The sequence below is a fragment of the Phyllostomus hastatus genome, unplaced genomic scaffold (genome assembly GCF_019186645.2).
Source record: "Phyllostomus hastatus isolate PE091 unplaced genomic scaffold, TTU_PhHast_1.1 phas_contig_38, whole genome shotgun sequence".
NCBI classification, from domain to species: Eukaryota; Metazoa; Chordata; class Mammalia; order Chiroptera; family Phyllostomidae; genus Phyllostomus; species Phyllostomus hastatus.
Window position 1 is genome coordinate 8,390,008 of NW_025333869.1, and position 15,049 is coordinate 8,405,056.

General features: G+C 38.8%; 2 protein-coding genes across 4 annotated transcripts in view; one reads left to right on the forward strand and one right to left on the reverse strand.

Moving 5' to 3' along the window:
- The window catches only part of WDFY4 (WDFY family member 4), a 345,693-nt gene that overhangs the window by 75,278 nt on the left and 255,366 nt on the right, over nucleotides 1–15,049 (reverse strand). The gene's annotated exons all lie outside the window — the stretch shown is intronic.
- LRRC18 (leucine rich repeat containing 18) lies at nucleotides 7,553–8,320 on the forward strand. Its single transcript, XM_045842002.1, has one exon. The coding sequence runs from the start codon at nucleotides 7,553–7,555 to the stop codon at nucleotides 8,318–8,320; it is 768 nt and encodes a 255-aa protein (XP_045697958.1).

Here is a 15,049-nt window from a genome sequence, read left to right on the forward strand (position 1 = left end):
TCAGAGAACTCTGTGACTCTCCTTGGTTCCAATGTCAGAGAGCCCATGGGTGACCCAAAACAGCACACACCTAAAAAAGGACATGTGGGGCAGGCAGCCATAATTTTTTGTCAGAGAGGCAGCACTTGCCCTGGGAGTGCTAGTGCTCCAGATTACCTGCTACTCCTTGGAGTCCTTGGGCCCAGCACTGAGTCCTTCAGGTCAAGGCATTTCCTACTGCTTGGGCAACAGCAACAGAAGGCAGAAAAGAGAGAAGCAGAAAAATGTACTGACAAGATCATAGCTTAGGTATCAGACACATCTGTGGTTGTGTTGTGTTGTCTGTGTGATCTTCAGGAAGTCACTTGACTTCTCTGAGCCTCAATTCTCTTATTTTAAAAAAAAAGGATTGACACTTGGCATAGATGCTATGGAGATTAGAGATGCAGGAAGAGCCCAGCAGCATGCTTGCAACAGTTAATTTGGTACATGTGACCTGACTGAGTGATGGTAAGTGGCTCTTGACATTATGTAATATACCTCAAATTAATGTTGGGAGACCCTTATCAGGCAGGGCTTCTGTAAGACTCCATTCCTACTGTCTACATCTCTTTCCAACCTATCTTTGTCATCTCCATCAATTCTTCCAAGTGTGTCTGGTGCTGCTATCTTGGGAGCACCACAGAAATCTTTCTGCCTCTAGGTCATCCCTGTCCTAGCAGTCTTTCCTTTCCCTAACATAATACAGTGAGGCAGGAGTAGAAAAAAAAAATTAAAGCACTTCATGTTTACATTCCTAGTGAGTCTATACTCCAAAAACCAGATAACACTGTAGAGCAACTAGCAGAGCACATAGCTCCTAAACCAAAGTGGGCACCAGACAAGTGGTTATTCTTTCCCCCCATGCAGACTTTGCCTGAGTCAAACATTAATGTCTATTATAGAGGTCTGACCAGAGGTTCTGGACATACCCACTCCACAGAGGGCTCTGTGGTGACCACCCCACATCTCTACCTGCCATGTGGCTTCTTGTGTGAACATGCAGCTCATTCTAGGGAGGGGTGGAGGACACAATGAATGATTTGGAGCTATGAAGGAAATCACAGCAGAGGTGAGGCTGGTCTGTTACATGTCTAGTGAATGGGTCTCAGGAGAATTGTGGGAGAGAATAAATGCAATGACTTTTGAATGAGTGACTTTATAGAGGGAGGTTTGCATCACTTTCCCTTGAGAGATGGCCCATAAGCAAATGGTATTTCTCATCCACATGGCTTGAACCTTGCATGAAGTTAGTCCTGAGTATTGATGATGAAAAAGCAAATTTGAGGTTTCAGTTCTACAGTGTGTCTATCCTGTGTCTCAATGCATCAGTCAAAAGAATGAAATTATTATGAGGTCACATTAGCAAGATGTTTAAAAATATCATATATATCCAAAACTGTTTCACTTAAAAACATAACAATACATGAGCATAAAGCATCAGATAAATTCTATTATCATAGTGATGATAATGATCTTACAACTGGAATGCTTGCAAATATTTTGATGGCATTAAATATAGATTTCCATTACATTTTTAATTTAGATATCCATGGGGTGTCCCACCATGCTGTTTGATTCACAATGACTAGATCAAAAAAATTAATTAGAAATTAAAGTTAAACCAACTGGCTCAGTTTTTCCAAAGTATAAAAACAAATTGTACAAGAGGAAAAGACATTGTACATTTAGAAACTTCTCATATTTGGCTTCCTGAGCTGTTCATGTAAAATGTAATCTATTATTTGTCTATCCATCCAATCACCTGTCCTTTGGTCTGCCCATCCATTCATCCAGCAATCTATTTACATCTCTCCTGTCTATAATTGTCACCTTCTCTTGCATAGGTTGGCCCCACACTTAAGAATTCTGTGAACTGATAATAGGCCATCTAACTAGTGTAAGTTGTTTCTAAAGATCTTCTCTTTCACACTTCTTTTGCTAGCAGGCCTGGGCAGGATGTTGACCATTGAGAGTTGAATGAGAGAAGGGATGTCCTGTCAGTGGTCTGCTTCTAGTAATATTCAGTAGCTTAGGTCCAGAATGGATGCTGAGCAACACAACACACCTTGCCCTCCATAACCAAATGCAAGGGGCCCAGTCAGGTAGGGTGGCCCTTAGGAGAAGCATGGAAGGATTGGGGCTGATCATGTTCTATCTGACCTAGAACTTTCTGGAGACTAAAACACATTGGGGAGGAGGTGAAGTACATTATCCCAGCCAGCCCTTACTTAGCTGTGGAGGTGAGTGACGAACAGATTTAGAGCCAAAGCTTCTGTTGGAGAGAAGCTCCTTAATAGAGAAGTATTCTGCAGACAGCTCCATGCTGCTTCCTCCCCATCATTCATCAGAACTGATAGGGCTTCTTATCATGGTGCAAATGGGCTATGGGGAGCAGGCTCAGCTACAATGAACTGACTGGATCTCCAGTCTCCTGGAAGCAGCCTCCCTATACACAGCTCCTCTAACCCTTGCTTGATGCATTTGGCCTCCTGGATCTGAACTTTGTGTTAAATATAAGAGACACAAAAGACAGCCCAGGCTTTTGGGTGCTCAGGGGAATCTGGTGGCCAGAATCAGTAACAATCTAGATTTTAGCTCTTTGAACTTGAAGACTAGCCATATTTATTGCTCATCTGTGCAACACAGAATTTTGATGCATAGTAGGCTCTCAATGTATTTACTGAATGAGTGAACAAACAAAGGTATGCAGGAATAAGCATTGACTTGGCTTAAATTAGTTCCAAAAGACTAATTAGGGGTCATGGACAAAGGAAACTTTATTAGTTATTCAGGCCTATGGGATAGAATTACCAAATATTATAAAATACAGAGCTATGCAACATGTGGGACATGCATACTAAAAACTACCTATTGCTTATCTCAAGCTCAAATGTAACTGGACATTTTGTAATTTTATTTGCTAAATCTGGCAATCCACCATGAGGAGAAGTCATTGATAAACATATGATCAGAACACAGGCTCCCCCAATCAGGCTATCCTTTTTTTAATTAGATTTTAACTTAACTGCACTAAGACAATTTTTCTGACATACGACCTTGTGCAGTTATTTCCTGAAGTGTGCAAATGTGCACACACATGGTAGACATGCATACATACCACAGCAGTGCCCACATGGTATACATTTGGATGACCTTTACAAGGCAAAACAGGGCTGAAGAATGGGTGGCATGAAAAAGTCACAGACTTCCACATTGGGCTGAGCAAGCAACTGAGGTCAGAGAGACAGAAATAGAATATAGAGTCCCAAATATTTCTAAGATTTTTAAAAAACTTAAATTTATCTACAATAAAATTGCCTTTTTTGTGTGTAGACAGTTCTTTGAGCTCTAACATATGTGCAGCTTCGCCTAACCACCACCACAGTAAGGACATAGATAGTTCTAGCACTCCAGATACTCAAACAGCTACTCTCTTCCCTTCAAACCTTCCCCACCCCCATCCCTGACAAACACTGATCTGTGATCTCTACCTATAGTTGTGGCTTCTCCAGTATGTCATATAAATACAATTATCCATTATGTGCACTTTTGAGATTGGTTTCTTTGCCCCAGCAAAATGCTTTTGAGATTCATCCACATTGTTACACATATTCATAGATTTGTCCTCTTTATGCTTAATAGCATGCCATTACAAGATGTGCCACAGTTTCTTTTTTAAACATGTTTTAGAGATTTTATTTATTTATTTTTAGAGAGAAGGGAATGGAGATAGAATGACAGGGAGAGAAACATCAATGTGTGGTTGCCTCTCATGTGCCCCCTACTGCGGACATGGCCTGCAACCGAGGCCCTGTGCTCTGACTGAGAATCGAAACAGGGACCCTTTGGTTAGCAGGCCAGTGCTCAATCCACTGAGACACATCAACCAAGGAAAGATGTGCCACAATCTCTTTATCCATCTACCCACTAAAAGATCTCTGGATTTTTTTTCCTGCTTTTGCAATTATGAATAGAGCAGCTATAAGCATACATGAACAAGTTTTTGTGTGAACATAAGTTTTTGTTTTTCTAGGGTAAATACCTGGTTGGGGAAATGCTGGGTCATACGTACTGATTAATTTTATAAGAAATTGCCACAGTTTTTCAGAGTAAATGCATTGTTTCAAATTCTCACCAACAATATATGAGTACTCTTAGTTGTTTCACATCCTTGCCAAATCTTTGTATTATTGGTCTTTATGTTTTGTTGGTTTTTTTTTTAATTTTAGAAATTCTAATAACTGTAGTGGTATCTGATTGTGATTTTAATTAGCATTTTCCTGGTGACTAATAATGCAGAGCAACTCTCTGTGGGCTCATCTGCCAACTATATAACTTCTATAGTAAAATGTTTTATTAAATCTTTTGGGCATTTTTTAATTGCATTGTTTGCTTTCTTACTATTGACCTTGAGTTCTTTATAGATTCTGGATACTAGTACTTTGTTGAGTATGTGATTTGCAAATATTTTCTTCTAGCCTGTACCTTGTCTTTCATTCTCAACAGTTGTTTTTACGGGGCAAAAATTTTAAATTTTGTTGAAGCCCAATTTGTAAGTATTTTCTTTAAGGATTGTATTTTTGTCTAATTCAAAGTCATGAAGATTTTCTCCTGTTTTCTTTGAAAAGTTTAATGGTTTCATATTTTATATTCATATCTATCATTAATTTTGAGTTAATCTGAGGTAATTTCACTAAGTTAAGATTCAGTTTTGTTTGCATATGGGCAACCAACTGTTGCAACATCATTTCTTGAAACTTTACTGTTTTTCCATTGAACATTCTCTAACTTTTTTCAAAAACTAATGGACTATATTGACCATAGTTATGTGGATCTGTTTCTGGATTCTACTTTCTGTTTCACTGATCTAGGTATTTGTCCCTTTGCCAATATCACATATTGTAATTATTACATGATAAGTTTTAAAATTGGGAAGCATGAATCCTCCAATTTTATTTTTATTTTTAAATTTTTTTGTATTTATAGTTTCTTTTCCTTTCAACATAAATTTTGGAATCTGTTTATTCATATACATGCATAATCCTGTTGGAATTTTTATTGGAATTACATTGATCTTTAGACCAATTTGGGAAGAGCTGACATCTTAACCATACTGAGTCTTCCAACTCATGGTCATGGTATGTTTCTACATTTAATTAGATTTTTACTTTCTTTCATCAATATTTTGTAATTTTTACCCTAGTAATCCTGAATATTTTTGTTACTTATGTGAAATACACAAGTGTTTTAATTTCTAAAACATTATTTTTCAAATTTCAGCATTTAGTTCTTTATTACTAGTATATAAAAATTCAGTGGGGGTTTGTGTGTTAACATTGTATCCTGCAACCTTGCTAAACTCATTAAGTAGTTCCAAGAGTATTTATTTAAATTCTGTAGGATTCTCTATGTGGACAAATCAGGTCATCTGTGAGTAGGGACAGTTTTATTTCAATTTTTCCTATCTGTATGTCTTCTATTTTTCTTGCATTATTGCACTGGCTACAATTTCCATTATAATATTGAAAGGTATAGTAAGAGTTTACCTTCTTGCTCAGTTCTTGAACTTAGGGGGGAAAACATTTATTCTGTTACCAAGCATGATTTGGTTGTGGGGTGTGTGTGTGTGTGTGTGTGTGTGTGTGTGTGTATGAAAGAGAAAGAGGAGGAGGAGAGAGAGAGAGAATCCTTTATCAGGTTAAGAAAAAGCCTTTATATTACTGGCTTGCTGAGAGTTTTTGTTGTGAATCAATGTTAAATTTTGTCACATTTTTTCAGCATCAGTTGATATGATTATGTACTTTTTTCTTTTAAACCTAATATGCTATATTACATTGATCACTGAATAATGAATCAATTTGCATTCCTACTTGGTTGTTGTGTATTTTTTTTTACATATTTCTGGATTCAATTTACCATTTTGTTGAAGTATTTTGTGTCTATATTCATTGGGAATATTGACCTATAGTCTTCTTTCTTTACATTGTCTATTTGTGATTTTAGTATCAGGGTAAGCTGGCCTCAGAAAATAAGTTAAGAATTGCCCCTTCTTCTATTTTCTGGAAAAGATCATGTAAAATTGTTATTGTCATCTTTAAATGTTTGGCAAAATTTTCCATTAAAACCAATTGGTGCTAGAGTTTTGGGGGAAAGCTTCTCAACTATAAATTCAGCCTCTTCAAAATATATAGGTCTTTATGGGCTATTTGTTCATGAGTGAGATTTTAGTTTGTGAGAGCCTTATAGTTAAATAATCTTCACTCCCTTGAAGCCCTATAAGAGGGGGGTTTCCACAACTGAGTAAACTGAAGCACTGGAACCTAAAAAAGTTGTTTGTGGCAGAGCTGGACTTCTAAGCCAGCATCTAAAGCCAGAATCCACCCCTCACTCTGTGCATTCTACTTCTCCATATGGTAACAGTCATAACCATCAGAATACCTTTCAGTGCACAGGTGTCTAGAGTTGAATTTCACTGTGAAGAATGGGAACAGAGGCAGTGCAGGGGGCAGGAGGTAAAAAGGGCAGCATTCTCTTTTAAGTTCTGCCAGGCACTAAGTTCAGACCTGGCCCCTCCATGCTAACAGGCATGGTGTAGGCAGATCCTCTTACTTGTGGGCTGAGCAAAAGACTTTTATGAGCTTCTCCCATTGCATGACAGTTAGAGTAGCCACAGCTTGACTAGTTCCTCTGGGTCCTGAAGGTGAAGAAAGATATAAGTACAGAAACTGCAGGGCACTTAAGTCATTCTTAACTCTCACCCTATTCCTTCATATCCACACTATGGTAGTTCTGAGAACTCAGCAGTTCCACACTAGGAATATTGAGATAACTCTAAGGAAAGACAAGATTTATGTGAGGATCTGTTAAATGGCAGATACCCAAGAAAACACACAAACACACATACATGTACCCTGGGCAAAGAGAGGAGGGATATTTGAAAAGTTCAGGACAATGGAGAGATTCACAATAAGACAGGAATGGCACAGCCAGATGGGCACTGAACATCCTTCAGGCCAAACCTGCACCTCTCACTTTACATCTGGAAACATTGAGAAGAGAGCATTCAATTTGCTGAAGGTCTTTGTCTAGGTTACTTCTGCTGATGCCCTATTTTCTCCACTCTCCTCTTTCTTTTCTTTTTTAAAAAGATTTTATTTATGTATTGTTAGAGAAAGGGAAAAGTGGGGAGAAAGAAAGAAAATCATCAATGTGTGGTTGCCTCTTGAGTGTCCCCCAACAGGGACCTGACCCACAACCCAGGCATGTGCCTTGACTGGGAATTGACCCTTCAGTTCACAGGCTGGCATTCAATCCACTGAGTCACACCAGCCAGGGCTCTTATTTTAAATTATTAGAGAGAAAAGCATTATGATTTCAGGAGAATCCAGTACCCTCATGTCATCACCTAACTTGATATTTTTTTCCTCTTATTAGAGTATATCTTCTAGTAGTTTCATGTGATTTTTTTCCTCAAACTGATCACCAACCAACCAGAACAACATATTTCATACATACTTCTTTATTAAAGAACATGGCCAAAGGTGGAAAAGGCCCTAAGGGCAAGAAGATAACCCTCAATGTGGCTAAGAATTGTATCAAAATCACATTTGATGGGAGAAAGCGCCTCGACTTGAGCAAGATGGGAATTACGAACTTCCCTAAGTGTATTCTGAGACTCAATGATATAGATGAGCTTGATCTTAGCCGGAATATGATCAAGAAGATCCCTGATTCAATCTCCAAGTTCCAGAACCTACGGTGGCTGGACCTGCACAGCAACTACATTGACAAGCTCCCTGAGTCCATTGGCCAGATGACTACTCTGCTCTACCTCAATGTCAGCAACAACAGGCTGACTACTAACGGGCTGCCTGTGGAACTTAACCAGCTCAAGAACATCCGCACTGTGAATTTAGGCTTGAACCACCTGGACAGTGTGCCCACCACGCTGGGTGCTCTGAAGGAGCTCCATGAGGTAGGACTCCATGACAACCTGCTCAACAACATCCCCAACAGCATCTCCAAGCTGCCCAAGCTCAAAAAGCTCAACACAAAGCGAAACCCCTTCCCCATGGCAGAGGAGGCTGATGCATTCATAGACTCCATCAAGAGGCTGGAAAACTTATACCTGGTCGAGGCCAAGGATCTGTGTGGGCCTTGCCTGAGAAAATGCCAGCAGGCCCGAGACAAGCTGAACAGAATAAAAAGCATGGCTGTGACAACACCAAGAAAGGCCATCTTCAGCAATTTGGTCTCACCCAACTCCATGGCCAAGGAGTCTCAAGAAGATTGGAGGTGACCTTGGACCCTGACCCTGAGGCAGAAAGGGAAAACAGAGGGAGGGTAGATGACAATGGGCTGCATCCACAGAAAATTGAGAGATTGACTTATTACTGCAATAGTTCTTCCAGTCAAGCCCATAAAATACCTTTCCCTACCATGCTGGTTTGTGATTTTGTTGATTGAAAGGCTTTTAGTTCTTTGTCATTGTCTTCTCCACCCATTCACACCCACACATGAGAAAAGAAAGAGCTTTCCATCTCACTTATGTTCCATAACTCTCCTGCCTGCAGACCCATGGTCTGAGCAGTTAATGTTGTTAGCACACTCTTGGTCTCATTATCATACATTTCAGGACTAACCACCAGCTTCCAAAAGTGGAGCTTGTTCTATGGATCTGTTTGGGGTCAGAGCTTCAAATGCCAGGGATCTCAGAGCATGGGTGCTAGAAGCAGATGGGCATTTAGCCTTGGATGGGAACAAAACTAGGACACAGAGATGGGCAGTTATTACCATTAAGTATTGGCAGATAACATATTGGGCTCAAAGCAGTGCCATCTTCTCTTATCTGTGTTTGCATAATTTGCTCTAGGTGATTTCTATAGACTAAACCTCATGCCCTTAACTATGAATGAAAGAGGTTTCAGTCCCATCTTATTCTGTCCAGTTCTTTTCCAGACTCTTGTAGGAGCAGGGAAAGAAAGGCTACAGGAATGAGTTGGTACAGTCAATAAATAAATGACCTTACTAGGCACTGTGCTTGGTGCAGGGACTGTGTCCAATGGGGAAAAGCTTGGCTTATCCTGTGCGGCCTGTAGGGAAGACCCACTGAAAACAGATAGACAGAATGCCATTATCTGAGGAAATTAGGAGATCAGGACCATGTAGTGCACAGGGCTGGCTTGGCAGAGAGAAAGTCAAAGACTCAGTAGTTGGCCAGATGTAGGTTCAGGAATACTGTTCTTGCTATTTTCTTGGGCATCTCACTTAGATTTGGTTCCCTCATCTGTAAGGTGGGAATAATTCAACCTCAAATCCAAGGGTCATTGTGCGTCTAAAGCAAACACCATAGAGTGTAAGTACTCAATAGAAGTAAATTCTCTCCAAGAACTGGAACTTTGTCTGAAGTACTACTTTGGACATTGTCTCTCTTTATACCAGATCTTTAGACAGAAAAGATGGGTAGAGTCAGTCCTCACAATAGCAGAGAACTTTCACTGTACCACTCACTCACACCTCCATACTGCATAAAAAATCAAGAAAAATATCTTTAGGAAAGATACTTTTTAAAAAAATTAATGAAGAATTTTCTGTGTTGGCAACCAGTTCTATCAAATGAAAGCACTGAGAAACCTGCTGGGTTTGGTGGAAATAGCTTATTTCTTTTTTCACATTATAAACCACAGCAGACTGCATACTTCATTTATTTATTTCTCATTGCTTATTCTCCTTTATAATGCTTAGCCATTGTCTTTCTAAGATATAGATTAAAAATTTCCTTTTCAGCATTCCCTTTATTAAATGTTTTCCATTATGAAAGTGACAAAACCACACCATAATTTTAAACATAACAGCTTTAACATAGACACAATTCTATGGTGTAAGCCAGATATAATATTGACAGAGTTCCTTACTAGTTATTTTTCTGTGTGTATTTTTATGTAGTTAAAATTACATCATTCACCTCATTTTCATCTTTCTTTGAAACCTGTGTTGTTACATGGTCTTAATAACCATAATTTCAAACATCTGCAAGATAAACATAGATATACATAACTATGTTACTATTGAGCATTTAATTTGTTTCCAGTTTTTCACTAATAGAAACAGTTTTGTGATGAAAGCCTGAATGATTAAGATTTTTGAAATATGTTGCATTATTTCCTTGGTATAGCTCCAATATTACAAATATTGTGTTGAAGGGTGTGTTTTTTAAAAAATGTTTGATACATGCTATCAATTACCTTATAAAAAGTTTATGCATATTCATATATCTACTAGTAATATTTTAGAGAATCCATTTTACTGTGTCCTTGCCAGCATTAAATAGCATCCTTTATACTTTTCCCTTTGTTTAATGTTGGATAAAATTAAAAGCCCTTCTGAAGATTAATGGAGCAGTTGTGTCCATGATATATATAGTGAGATGTCATGCTAGGAGCCACTGCTAGTATGTTGGGCCTTGAGCATGTCCTTAAGGTAGACTTCCTGCTATGTTAGCTACTTCACCTCTGGGCCAAGAAGTATAGAATCTCCTTAGAATTGGTGTTCCCTTCTTATTTATTCAAAAGGATCAGCAAAGAACCAGGGATTAAGTAAAAAGATTTCCCTTCGCCCCTAGGAAGGATCTTGGCCTGCACCGTGGATTTGCCCCTCTACTTGCTCTCTGCCCCATTGCAGCACAGCTCTTTCACTTCACTGGTCCTCAAAATCCTTCTCCAAGGTACCACTCTGGATTTGCTGCCAACTGAATGGTTGGCATGCAAGATGACATTTATCTGCCAGCTTTGATATAGGTGCTTTTTTATGCTGTCTTTCTCACAGCCATATTTTAAGAAGAGTATTTTTTTAATCTCCACCCAAGGGCATGTTTATAGATTTTAAAGAGAGAAGAAAGGTGAGAGAAAGAGATAGAAAGAAATATCAATGTAAGAAACATTAACTGGTTGTCTCCCACATATGTCCCAACCAGGGATTGAACCCACAAACCTGGTTATGTTCCCTGACTGGGAATCGAATCCACATTGGGTGTATGAGATGACGCTCCTACCTGGCCAAGCCACCCAGCCAGGGAAGGAAGAGGTTTTAAGTGTATTTAATTTCAGCAGTATTGAGATATCAATGGACAGAGGGTTTTGGTTTTCCATCAGCCCTTAGATACCTTAGGTAACATTAGATACCTTGTTAACCAGGAAATCCTGGCTGTTAAGGATGAAGCAAAGAATAGAGATAGAAATAATTTAGGAATCATTTTCTACATTTTGTTTCTTTTTCTGTCAAAGAAAATGTTTGGTGTTGATGTTTATTCATGCTCTAAAATACCACTTTAATCTTTAGTTCCTGGAAATTGTAGTAAGCCTAAAAACACTTGATAGGAAAACCATGGGGTTTCTCTTTCTTCAAACAGAATGAAAGCTTATTCCACTAACCCACTCATCACCCTCTCTGAAAGCCAAGTGTAACCTAGGTGGCCCATGTATGACCTCTGTCCTTGTGTTTTATCTCTGCAATCTGGAGTAATTGCCTCTGCCTCTTGTGTCTCTGTTCCCAGGATAGGCTCAGCATCTCCCTAGAGTAGCTTATGTCAAAAAGTTGAAGACTGATCAGCTAACACAAATAATCAACTCTGAAGAAGAAAAGCTCTCAGAAGGAGAGAGTGAAAGGGAACATTCTGGAAGCCAAGCTTCCTGGTGCTGGCCAAGCCACAGACTTGCTTCTTAAATTCACTATGCCTCTCTTTGCTTTAGATCATCTGTGTGTGGAAATGACTTTGGAAAATATTTTTCATGTATATAAAGAAAATATTAAAGAAAATAATAGATATAAATTATAGACAATTAAAATTTTTAAAGAAGACATTAAGACTTAAAAGACATATGGTCTGTACACTTCACTCAACCTGGTAAAATCTTGACACTAGTTGCCTGTCATGATTTATGTACATATAATGTAATACCCCAATCAACTAAAATGTATACAAAAAATTTATAAAAGAAATATACTAAAATACTATAGGTAAATCAAAGTAGAATTTTAACAAATCTTTCAGTAATGCACAGGCAGGAAGGAAAAAGAAAACACAGGTGAACAACAGGGAAAAGAATAAGAAACAAGAAATAAAACAGCAGACTTCTGCTCTAACATTTTAATAATTACATTAAATGTAAATAGTCTTCTTTATTTGTAATGGCTTCAAACTATAAGCAACCAAATTTCCCTGAATAGACAAGTGGTTAAACACTATGGTGTACCCATACCATAGAATACTCATCAGCAATAAAAAGGAACATAGTATTGACACATTCAAGAACTCAAGATAGATCTCACCGACGTTATGCTGAGTAAAACTGGCCCATCTCCAAAAGTCACATACTCTGTGATGCCATATGGAGAACATTTTCTAAATGACAAAAATTATAGAAATGAAAAACAAATCAGAGGTTGCCAGGCTTTCAGGTTGGTGAGGTGTGGTAGAAAGTGGGCTTGACCACAAAGTGGTAGCACAAGATATAGCCTGCAGCAATAAAAATAATTCTGTGTGTTGGTGGTGGTGGATGTTACACAAAACTACACATATGATAAAATGACAAAAGACTGTGCACTCATATTGTACCAACATCAATTTACCAGTTTTCAAATTGTACTGTAGTTACATAAAGTGCAAGTATTGGCAGAAATTAAATGAAGGCTATGTGGGGACTCTATGTATTATTTTTGCAACTTCCTGTGCATATGTAGTTAATTTAAAACAAAAAAAATTAAAAACAATCTTACAACCCAGATCCAGCAATAAATGGATCTTTGTACATGTGTCAAGTGTTAACTTATGAGTAACCATGGGGAAGACTATCCCCTAAGAACATCCCAAAGAGTTAAGGCATTTTAGGACAAAGAGTACCTTCACCTCAGTTCACCAAACTAATCTAAATTATTCATTGTTCATCATGTCCTTGAAGGTCTCTGAGAAAGATGCTGAAATAAAAGAAAACATCTGGCTTCTCTACCCTTGTCCCAGGCTTTTTGGAAGAGGCTGGGCCCAAAATCAAATGGATGGGTGGGCTTTGAACCAGTGAATTTCCGCCTTCACAGTTCTGGGTTTCTGTACTCCTGTCCCTAACCCCATGGAAGCAGCCCACCAGGTTGTTCAGTTCACTCTGGTTCCATCAATCCTGCCCTGGACCCAGGTCTGAGCTGGGTAGTCTCTATAATCACACTCCCAGGGCTGTGCTGTACCAAGAAGCATATGACCATGTTTCTGTACTCAGTGACAGAGCTGCAGCTCTCTTCACCCGAGTAACTGTGTGCATCACAGACACATAGCCTCTTGGTTGGTCAGCCATGTCAGTCTCCAGAGAACAGGATTGAAGATCAGATTGGGGAGGAAGAGGACTTCAATTTTAGCCTCTACACTGCCAGCAGTGGTGCCTCTGGGCTGTTATTGACTCTCTTGGAAGGTCATGTTCTTATAGGTGTTTATGGCTCTTTAGGGTTTGATTTTTAAGTTCTTTGTCTTTCATTATTTTTCAAAAATAACCTATAAAAGGAAATTCTGACAACACTGAAATATAGAACTTTGTGCCAAAAAAATACATTTCATTCTAAACATTATTAAGTAAGCTATGCAACTGAGAGAACGCTTTAGAAATTATAGACACCCAGATACAATAGGGTCCCAAATATAAGCAATGTCTCACACCCAACATCTTCCTCTAAGCCCAGGATACTTCTGACTTGATGACACATCAAGTGAGTATTTTACTTGGTCAGAGACCACGGCTACAGAGGAAGGCCTTTTGCACATTTGAAGATTTGTGCTGTGTGAGAGTGGAAGAGCCAGATAGGCATCCTAATCTTGTATCTGAGTTTTTCTAAATTGAATTTTCTAAACTCTCTGCTCAGTATGAACCAAGATCAATGGGAAGCAATACAACTGAACTAGATTATGCTAGCTTCCCAAATAAATGTCTGTATACAAATAAGTCCAAATACTAGGGCCCTACTTTTTCAGAGAAACAATATAGAGAATTATATTCTGCAGCACTCTTTCTTCAAATTTTATAAAAATGACATTGACTTCTTTGGTACCCACTACCCTTTAGGCAAGGGCACACTTGATATTCAGTGCCAAAAGAAAGTATATTTTGTGGGGAAAAGTATAAAAATCCCCATTTCTTGTTATGTGTCACTGGAAAATGATGTAACCCAGCACAATGGCTTTGTTCTTTTATAGTTTCAGGACAATTAGAATAACTGGATGACTCCAGGTTCATGATCACATTTACTTATTTTCTCCTTTAAAGGAGTTTTGGGGTAATTTTTAAAAGGTCATTGTACCTCATATTTAATTTTGAAGCTTTTTGCAGACCTTTGTGGAAGGGCACAGATAACTATAATTGTAAGGATATATGTTTTTTCTCATTGATATTCTAAACTAAGCTGTCCTTTCCCTATAACTTCAGCTGTTCTTGCTGTTTTCTGGCTGGTCCCCTCACCTCTCAGCATAGCCTGCCTGCATCTACCATGGAGGAGTTTTCTGGCTGTCAGACTTATCCAAGGGGTCTGACTGGTTTTAGAGTAGAAACCTTTGTCAGCTTGCAGAGCCCAGCAGCCCACAAATGTTTGATTATGCTGCCATGCTGCTTTCAGAATTGTCTAGTCTTGTACCATGGGGAGATGCAGGTAGATTACAGATCCTAGGTTCATCCAAACTTTGCAAGTATTTTCTCCTCAGGATCCAGGCTCACAGAAGCTCCTTGGAATTCAATTAGGAAAGCTGCCATGACCATTGGAATTCTAGGCAAATCTCTGGTACTCAAAGATTCTGTTTTCCTATGTGTGGGGGATGGCCTCCAGAGAGGCTAAGTCAGTCACCAAGAGCTGGAGGCTGGAGGTATGAAAACCTATAGAACAAGCCAAGCATCTTGGGCCAGTTGAAACCTCTCAGAATGGACCTTCTTCAATGCAGAGAAGCTCGTGATCACTAGAGTGTCCAAAACACAGCTTGGCATTTTTAAAGATTAATAGTATG